Here is a 10,276-nt window from a genome sequence, read left to right on the forward strand (position 1 = left end):
GGGGCTTGAATAATATGGCTCATCATCGTGAAATATATCCTCCGAATTTGATTTGTTTCTCTGTTACCACTGCGTGATTACTTACTTGCTTCTCCTCTTGGTCCTCCGATAGGACATAAGGCCGTGGATTATTGCTGTGTGATTACATCGCTTAATAATTGGTCAGCTCATGCATGTTTACTATAGGCGCAAACTTATACTACGACCGAGATGCGTTTACACCACAGCGCAACATGAACACGTGGAAACATTGCAAAGCTGTAGAAGTAGCCGTATTCCAAATTTACGATTATTCAAACCGAGCAGAAGCAAATGTCATGCACAAGAATTATGTCATAGCTTCTAGAACAACCTCTAGGTCATACTCGTGTCACTCCGTGTGTGGTAGTCCGACGCACCATTGATGGTGCCAAGGACTGACACACCATAAATGATGCTAAAGACCTAGAAATAAAAACAACGATTTTGGTTTAATCAGTGCCACCAGCACATTAGCGTCGTGATCACCTGGCAGAAATGCACTGTGTCGTGCCGTGTCAACTATGGCTTGTCAACCGTGCCGTTCGCATTAACTTCCGCTGTTCGCTGCTACCAGCCGTCCTTCCGCGCTTCAGTGGTTGCACACAGCAGAACGCAGGAGCTGCTGAGTGCACGAGGTGAAACAGTCTGACTCTCCTCGTAGTATCCAGTGTCAGCACCCCTCGTTTGGATTTTCTCCTCGCGGGGCATCTTCTGATCGGAGAATAAAGGCGCGCTTGGAAGGCAAAGATTTGAGGATATTGTTGTTCAGTGGAAGTGGCGCCATGACGTCTTATCTGTTTCTATTAGCTCTGCTCGGGATCGCGGTAAGAATTTTCTCCGTGTTATGTTAGGTCTTAGTTTGCATTAGAGTGTATACTTCCGTCTGTTATGTATTTCTTCTTCTTCTTTTTCTTCTTCTTCTTCTTTTTCTTCTTCGTCGTCTTCTTCTTCTTCGTCTTCTTCTTTCTTTTCATCCTTGTCGTCGTCTACTACTTCTTCTTCATAATCATCCTCCTTCTTTTCGTCTTCGTATTCTTTTTTCTTCTTCGTCTTCGTCTTCTTCTTTTTCGCCGTCGTCGTCGTCTTCTTCTTCTTCTTCTTCTTCTTCTTGGTCTTCACGCGGGCGTGTATCCGTGCTCTATATTTCAGCAAATGATTGTAACAGGAGGATATTTGCATATTTGCACAGTTTATAAAGCAAAATAATTTTATAAAGCAAGCACACAACTTAGAAAGAGAATGTCCTTCTGATTTTGTGTCAACAGATAAAAGTTATGCACTCTGGTTGGATGACGCTGATATTCTACCTCAGTAGACAGTGAACCCGACATTATGAGTTAAGATGGGAAACAAAAGCCACCAATTCAAAACCTATATTTCTGTAGCGAGAAAAGAAAGGTTGATATGTATACACTACAGCTATTCATTTTGAAACATTCAATCAAATGTGTTTAGTCACTCGCCGGTAAAGCGACAATCTGTTTTATTATTGCTGCGTTATTTCAATCACGATAACGGTAAGGGTGAACTATGAAATGCTTTACTGTTGGTAGATTAGGCAGGCAGGCAGGCAGGCAGGCAGGCTGGGAGGTATAGGAAGGTAGCTATAGGTAGGGATGTAGGTAGGTAGGTAGATGGGTAGGTAGGCAGGTAGGTATGTAGGTAGGTATAGGTAGGTAGGTAGATAGATAGGTAGGTAGGTATGCAGGTAGGTAGGTATAGGTAGATAGATATGTAGTAAGGTAGGTAGATAGGTAGGTAGGTAGGTAGGTAGGTAGGTAGGTAGGTAGGTAGGTAGGTAGGTAGGTCAGGGTAGGTATGGTAGGTAGGTAGGTAGGTAGGTAGGTAATAGGTAGTAGGTAGGTAGGTTAGGTAGGTATTAGGTACTGTAGGTAGGTAGGTAGTAGGTAGGTAGTAGTTACTGGTAGGTAGGTAGGTAGTGTAGGTTAGTCAGTAGTAGGTAGGTATAGGTAGGTAGGTAGATAGATAGGTAGGTAGGTAGGTAGGTAAGTAGGTAGGTAGGTAGGTATATAGATAGGTAGGTATATGCCTATAGGTAGTAGCTGTTGGTAGGTAGAATGAGGAATTACCGAGCGCGGTTGGCCCCAGCTTGCTCCTGGCAATTAAGGGCAGTGACACCTATATACTTCAATCTCACGCCTAGGGGCAACAACTCCACACGTATACACCCTAGCAGGGAACTGTATAACCCATCAATGATGCAGTAGTCTCTCACTCGCGAGCGAGCGAGAGAGGGCATACAGCGCATGTGCATGACCCACCGTCCATACTTATTAGACCGGACATGGCGCTAGGGTTACTACGCCTACTGCCCCGATAATTGTGCTGTCGCGTTTATGGACACAATGGAAATTCCAGTTTTATAATACGATGACTGCGTCACGCATGCAGTTTACGTAGTTTGGATAAAAGTCAGGGCTGCTCAAATCAAAATACATTCAATCCCGATATGTAAGCTGAAACATTTAATAAGTTGGAACATGCGACATTTTGTGCGGGAAACAGAGAGGTATGCGTACGAACTATCTCGAAATAACGGTATAATTGTTAGTGTAATAGCTATTATACCAGCAAATTTCCCGTCTTTTAGGATACCCTACGTAATTTGACCTAATAATGATGAACTGGAACAAAAACGGTAGTTGGTTTGGTATGGTTGCAACATTAATGTGTTTGTTTAGCAGATAACATGCCTAATTTTCCTGGCAAATACCACAGAGTGTGACTGACCTACACTCACTTTTATGAGTTTATGATGTATGAGAACAAGTTTCCTCTTCCTCATTCCACTGTGTAGTTAGCAGCAATCTACGTTTCACGTAAACAAATCATAAACGCAATGAGTTTCACCCGTGAATATACACGATTCTCGATACAATCGCGCGCAATCATGTGACTAAAATCTCAAAGTACAGCGAAAATCTTTCCAAAATGCGAAACTAGAATTTCGCGACTGAGTTTTTATTGAAAATATTATTGATATTTTTGTCACCAGGTGGCGCAACACGGTCGTTATAATCGAGCCTATAGCCGCGCACCAGGCGATTACGTCAACGACAACACCAATCAGCACTACGCCGTCCGCAACATCCAACCCTACGGCGGCAACGCCAACAACCGCGGTTATGTCGAAATACCGGCCACCTACTCCCAGGCGAGGCCCACCGCTGAGTGGGCGAATCCTCCTCATGGCAGGAGAGGCGTCCACGCCGATCTGCGGGCGATGCAGCAGAGACATGGTTTCAACGAGGCGTCGCCGGGGTACCGCACAGGCCGCGCCTACGACCAGCGAATCAACTACGAGCAATCCCGGCCTTACCGGGGCGGACAGTATCTTGCGAATAACCAAGGCAGGAACTACGGTCCGCAGGTGAACTATCAGCAACACCCGTACCAGGGCTCCCGCGGCCAACATCCGGGGGTGGGCGGCGGCTATCAGCAACCTCAGTACCAGGGCTCCCGCGGCCAACATCAGTGTGGGCGGCGGCTATCAGCAACCCCAGTACCAGGGCTCCCGCGGCCAACATCAGGTGGTGGGCGGCGGCTATCAGCAACCATCGTATCATACTGCTGTCAAGCTGCCGCAGCTGCCGGCCGTACCACAGCTGCCAAGCCTTCAACAGACATCGTACGAAACTTCGGGTCACGGCTACCAGAAGCCAACCTACCAAGTCTCCGGTCAACAAGCGAGTGGGTACCAGCAGCCAACCTACCAAACCACCGGTCAACAAGCGAGTGGGTACCAACAGCCAGCAGCCACCAATCAAGCTTACAGCGCCGGCGCGTACCAGCAGCAGCCGCAGCAGCAGTACGCCAGCCAACCAACTGGTCAACAGGGCCAATACACGGCGCAGACAGGCACTAGTCAATCGACCTACTCTTCCCCGGTGAATCAACTACCTCGACCAACGTCCGTCATTGTTCCTGGTGTCAACTACAGGCGACAGGAGGCGACGCCGTACTCCGTTGCTGAGAACGCCGCCAAGCCGACAAAGTACACGTCGGTGCTCGTGCCCGGTGTGAACTACGAGAGCAGAGATAGCCAGCGGTACACTGCGTCGCTGAAGCCGTTGACTGTTCCGTCGGGTGTAGTCATACCGGGCCTCAACTACGGCGAGGACGAGTTTTCGGCTCCTGCGAAATCTCGCGCCTTGTACGTCGACAAGGCGATGCTACCTGTCGTCGCTGGCCTGCAGACGTACGGTGAAACGCCTCCGCCGACCAACTACACGTACGCGCAGCCCGCGGCGGGATCCTACACTAGTGGACAGGTGGGTGGTAACAGCTACGGCGGGGTTGTGCAGACGGGGACGTACGCCGCAGGTACGGCTGCCGTTAGCGTGCAGGAGTCTCCGGTGCAGAACAGCTACGCGGTGGAGCAACCTCCGGCGACGTACGTGCGAGAAACGTCGCCGTCGTCCGGCAGCGTCAGCAGCTACGATCAGCTGCCGACGTCGTACGGTAGCCGCGTGTCTGCCGCCCTGCCTACGAGCTACGGACAAACGCCCGCGCAGGCCACCGTGTCGGCGCCACACATAGCGGGACAGCAGTACGACCAGGCAGCGACGTCGTACGCCGGGCCGAGCGACCAGAGGGCGCTGCTGACGGACGTTCGCAACAGCTACCTGGCGGACATATCTAGCGGACACCAGGTGGTGCTGCCGGACGTCAACCGCAACGTAGTGCAGCGATACGGCAGCGGAATCGATAACATCATCAGAGGTGGGTTTCACTAGGCACTTAGCGCATAGCAAAGGCGTGTCAGCACTTACGGTTAGATCCAACACGACAGCATTCAGCGCGAATTCAGCAAGAGGAGACGAACCGCGCGCCTCATAATATATATATATATATATATATATATATATATATATATATATCGTGTGTGTGTGTGTTGTCGTTGTGTGTGGTGTGTGTGTGTGGCTGTGTGTGGGTGTGTGGTGTGTGATGTGTGTGTGTGTGTGTCTGTGTGTGTGTTGGTGAATGTGCTGGCGTGTGTTGTGTGTGTGTCGTGTGTGGTGTGTGTGTGTGTGTTGTGTTGTGTGTGCGTGTGCTGTGCGTGTCGCCGTGGAATTAATACTTAACTCCCCACCCCCTGCGTGTGCGTTGCGTGTCCCGCTCCGTCCCGTACGCCGTCCGCGCGTGTGCGTGTGCGTGTGTGTGTGTGTGTGTGTGTGTGTGTGTGTGTGTGTGTGTGTGTGTGTGTGTGTGTGTGTGTGTGTGTGTGTGTGTGTGTCGGGTGTGTGTGCGTGTGCCTGTGCGTGTGTGTTGTGCGTGTGCGTGTGCAAGTGCGCGCGTGCGTGTGCGTGTGCGTGTGTGTAAATTACGCAGTACGAAAGTAATAGACACTTTGTGTTTTGTGTGGAGTAACTGCCCTAACTGTAAAATAAATGCGCTTCCGATTTTCGCCCGATTTCACTTACAAAATACATGCTAAAGCATAGCGAATCTACGGAATTGGGGCTTATCAGTACGCCAGCATGCGCCAGCTCACAGCACAGCTCTAGATCTAGCAGCCATTATTCAGGTGGTTAACCTGATCCTCGATTGCTATACCGCGAATAAAAAAATATCTTTTATCATGCTATAAGGTAATAGCCTGTGCGCAGCTGATCAGCTGTCTTTCAATTGTGTGAATAGAAGTTGGTGATTTATAATTCGATTCATAAAGGGTCGTTAAATCGGATGAAAAGGTATTATTTGACGGAAGGGTTTTGTACATTATACACGACAGAGATAGTTCAGAGCTTTACTACAGTGCAATTTGCGTGTAAAATTTTCTTAATCAGACTTTAATGGGCTTCGATTTAAAATACGTTTAGGAATCGTGAGATATTCGGGCAAAATCGCTTAGCGTCTCACCAAACGCATTTAATAACATAATCATTTTGATATATCATCTAGCGTATTACATTATATATGATATATAATAATAACGTAATCATCTTATATCATTCTCTATGATACTGTTATTTTTATCATAACAGATATCGACGTGACGTGCGACCCGCTCTGTCGCTCCATGGACATTAAGATCGACTTTACGAGCAAGCTACCGACAAAGATCAAGCTAGTGACACCCGGCTACAATCCACGCGAGAAGAACGACAACTGCTACTTTGAGGGTGGCAATACGGAGCGAGCGTTCTTCGGCATTTCTCTGTTTGGATGCGGCACCACGGAGCTCGTGAATGTGAGTGCCACGAGCATAATACATTCTGTCATTAAAGCTCGAATGATTCAGAAGACAGAAGTACTTGATCGCGGCGAATGTATATCTAGAGCAGCGCATCATGGCGCGTTAACGAATACCGAGCGATATAATATAGAAGTAGCGATAGCAGTAGAATGATTGAACAGAAGTTTGCCCTTCGTGGTTGTGTTCCAATTGGTAAGCATCCATATTTTCTGCGAATATCTGCATATAATTCAATACGGAAGTTATGATAAGTTGTTGCTATAGTTTGTTACAATTATGTGCAAAACAAGCGGCCAGGAAACATGATGACTTATATAGTTGATTATAATACTACACACTACCGTGTACGCGATGCAGAATAGAGACACTTTATTTTGTATATCCACCACTCCTCTTGTTATTCTAGGATGAAAGGCAGTTGGTACAGTACAATAATGTACTCAAACTCAAACTCGAAAACAGCGGAGAGGAAAGGCAATACCCGATCGCCTGCTCGATTTCTTCTGATGAACGAGTAAAGATGATCAGCTATCTGGGAAAATTGTGAGAATGCTTTACCATATAACCTTGCGCTATCGTATCCTTTTATCTCAAGACAATTGGTGCGTAGGCCTAAATCTGCATGATCTGGATATCTCAAAGTTCAGTTACAAACAGGAATACAGTTTCGTTTAGACTTGGAGAACTTGCAGAAAGTTCCCATGTGGGAATTTTATTGCATATCTGGTGTGTAATTCCTAAATATCTCTTCCTTTAAAATGAAGTGAATATAATGTTGCTATTCTATTTCTTCCAGACTTAAAGATCGGCCGAAGAACGAGACTGGACCAAACATAGCAATTCCTAACTATTGCCTCCATCTGTCGGAAGTGAAGAATAAGCTTACCGGTAAAATCCTGCTAAAACGATTGATACACTATTGAGACGTATTATTCTACAGCTACCGTGTCATATCATTGCGCTATAAGTAGATGAAAAAAAATGAAAGACATCGTCTGTAATGTATATAACATGGAATTTAATATATATATATATTATATAATTAAATTTAATATATATATTATTATATATTATCATAATATATATATATGCATAGGCTATTGGCCAGAAACTGTTAAAGTAAGAAAGTTAAGTCTGAAGCGTCAACTGAATTCTGCAGATTTGAGAGCTGGAGACAGCTGCCTATTGAATCACCAGTGTCCACCACATGCTATGTGCCTTCCATATGGCGGCATCAGGATTTGTCAGTGCTCAATGGGATGGACTAACTATGGCGGGCGGTGTAAATCAGGTAAGTGGCAATCATCCATCAATTCATTCATATTTAAATATTCCGCTGCCGTTCTCTGTATATACCCGCTCGTGCATGGTGCCTGCCATTTCCTCTCTCTCTCTCTCTCTCTCTCTCTCTCTCTCTCTCTCTCTCTCTCTCTCTCTCTCTCTCTCTTTTTGTCTCTCTCTCTCCCTCTCTCTTTCTCTCTCTGTCTCTCTCTCTCTCTTTCGCTCTCTCTCTCTTTCTCTTTCTCTCTCCCACTCTTTTTCTCTCTGTCTCCCTTTCTCTGTCTCTGTCTCTCTCTCTTTCTCTCTTTCTCTCTCTCTCTCTCTCTCGCCCTCGAACTCATAAACACATATGTATCAAGAGTACATAATGGGAGATTATTTTTCTCCCATTATTTACTCTTGATATGTATACATATGATTTGTGTTTTTATGATACCAAACGAACGCTGGTTCGCGTTTACTTGCTATCAATAACGTGTATACTCTGTATTCAACGTAGTTTTCATCATGTATCATAACGGGCAAAAACACAACAATGTATGTCAATGCTGTGAAACATGTAATAAAAAAAAACCCGAAGACCCGTAAATTGTCAAATAAAGTGAAATAATCTGACGAACAGAAACAGAAAGATTCTGAGTGTGTTTGAGATGAATTCGAGAGTTGACATTGGCACTGAATGTGTATAATACCATTTAAGCGATCAATAAATAACCGTTTCCGCATTCATTATAATCCAACAGCGCAAATTTTTTTTAATATTTTGCGCTTCAGTGCCGCGAGATGGTGACGTCTGTTACACTTCCGAAGACTGCAAGCGCGAGCAAGCATCTTATGGGTGCTCGTCCGGTCAACGTGTTTGCCGCATCCGTAAGTACGCTTATGTAACCGACATCCTCATTAGATCGTCTGTATTAACAAATTATTGAAGAAAATCCGTCAAGGCTATTTAATACGAATCCTGCGTAAATGTCTACTTGTTGTGATGCACGTCGAATTATAACGCGTATGGTTAGCCATCGTACTCAGTAATCATTATTTGTACTGCGGTAGTTAACCGTGATAAAAATAATTTATGTGCCGTTAAATTATGTGTAACAAGACCTCTGATTGGGTAAACGGACAATAAATAATATTAATTCTGAGTATGGTGGCCAACCATAAATGCGAACAGGTTCGTTACCTAGTGACATAGAATACGCAGGAATTCCAACACATAATATTGTGGGCCTCTTTTGATTATTGAACTGAGCCTATTCAGATAGACCTAACTGCATGGGAGTAAGATTATCGTATAGCCTACATTATTTTATTCTATTGAATGATTGAAAATTTTCGACTCCCTGATATTCTTACGCAAGTTAATGCAGCACAACTAATTGGTACAAGCCCGGGAATGGAGCTTGACGTCAGAATGAAGCTTAATTGTGAAATTATTCTTAGTTCCAACTATGTATTCTGTATCATTCTCGAAAAAAGTGTGATATTATTATGATTAGGGTTTGTCATAAACCTGCCCTTTATGCTGCCAGGAAAAAGACAAACACATGGAATATGGTCGACAATGGCCAAGCTTATTGCTCGACATATATTATAAAAACTTTCAAATTGTTGAACATATAAACATACAGCATAATCCGAGAACGTGGTTACCATGGCAACCGTGCAGTTGATTGAAAATCTGCGGTTGCCATGGTAACGAAAAACACGAAAAATCTTTCGCCATCTTTGACAATGGTCCTCCGGTTATTTATACGCAATGTATTCATCAGTTATTATTATCCTTTTAATAATCGCTCGTATTCAACGACAGGTCCGTGTCTGCTGTGTAAATCTTGGTCAGTGATAGCGCGTGCTGGTTTCTATCTGCAGGTGTCGAAGTGGGTGGTCACTGCATGGACAATGCTGAGTGTGGTCCTCCCCATCGCTACTGCCGGGCCGACAGTAATACTTGCGCCTGCAATCCCAACTCTAGCGCCGCACGGTGCTCCGAGGGATAGCCATCTTGTACAGACAGATATGCGACCAGCCTGAAAGCCACTCGGACTGACAGACAGGCCGACAGACAGGCAGACAGACATACAGAAAGATAGCTATATGCACCTGTTATGTTGCTCAACGTGTGTTAATCGTTATAGTCACGCGAATATAAAAACCGCAAAACTGGCGTTGCCTTGACGACGTATTGATTTTGTCTGTCAAATCTTCGTATCTACTATAGGAATATGGGTATTTTTAAACGATGGGCCTATTTTTATAACATTTACTTAAAGGCATGATACGGTTTTGTCACGTTGTGTTGGTGTTGAAATTCATATTATATATATATCTACTCACTATTACTTTCGTTTATATATCAATACATAATATCATGTGTGTTGTACTAATTATGTCATTCTGAATTATAGATGTAAGTATATATATTTAAAAACAATTATCTGTATTCTTATTTATTTCACAAAAACCAAAAGCAGAGAACAACAAATGTGATGTTAATATTTTAGTGAGACAATGATATGTTAAGAACCCTTCTTGTAGATACTTTTCAAGTACGCATGTAAACATCACGTTAATGTTATCCTCTGGAAACACTTTCAAACAAAACTTTTCTTATATAATTCGAAACCTTGTTAAATAGTAGTGACAACAAGTTGCTAATTACGGAATGTCGCTGATTCCTCGCTAAACGAACGAAAACGGTTTTTCACAGTAAGAACATGGATCACATATAGCTTATATATATATATATATTAT

At 44.4% G+C, this 10,276-nt stretch overlaps 2 protein-coding genes across 2 annotated transcripts; both read left to right on the forward strand.

Moving 5' to 3' along the window:
* Window positions 1–620: 620 nt before the first annotated feature.
* Window positions 621–9,956, forward strand: LOC106806225. The gene is made up of 8 exons (XM_014808095.1): window positions 621–845; window positions 3,038–4,764; window positions 6,030–6,235; window positions 6,648–6,784; window positions 7,038–7,129; window positions 7,401–7,532; window positions 8,297–8,392; window positions 9,395–9,956. Exons 2-8 carry the CDS (start codon window positions 4,212–4,214, stop codon window positions 9,520–9,522), a joined length of 1,344 nt encoding a protein of 447 aa, XP_014663581.1. The 5' UTR covers window positions 621–845; window positions 3,038–4,211; the 3' UTR covers window positions 9,523–9,956.
* On the forward strand, window positions 2,732–4,084 carry LOC106806212 (AT-rich interactive domain-containing protein 1A-like). Its single transcript, XM_014808086.1, has 4 exons — window positions 2,732–2,761; window positions 3,038–3,303; window positions 3,440–4,046; window positions 4,079–4,084. The coding sequence occupies exons 1-4, from the start codon at window positions 2,732–2,734 to the stop codon at window positions 4,082–4,084; spliced, it is 909 nt and encodes a 302-aa protein (XP_014663572.1).
* Window positions 9,957–10,276: the final 320 nt, after the last annotated feature.

Source organism: Priapulus caudatus, unplaced genomic scaffold (assembly GCF_000485595.1).
Source record: "Priapulus caudatus unplaced genomic scaffold, Priapulus_caudatus-5.0.1 Scaffold148, whole genome shotgun sequence".
Taxonomy (NCBI): Eukaryota; Metazoa; Priapulida; class Priapulimorpha; order Priapulimorphida; family Priapulidae; genus Priapulus; species Priapulus caudatus.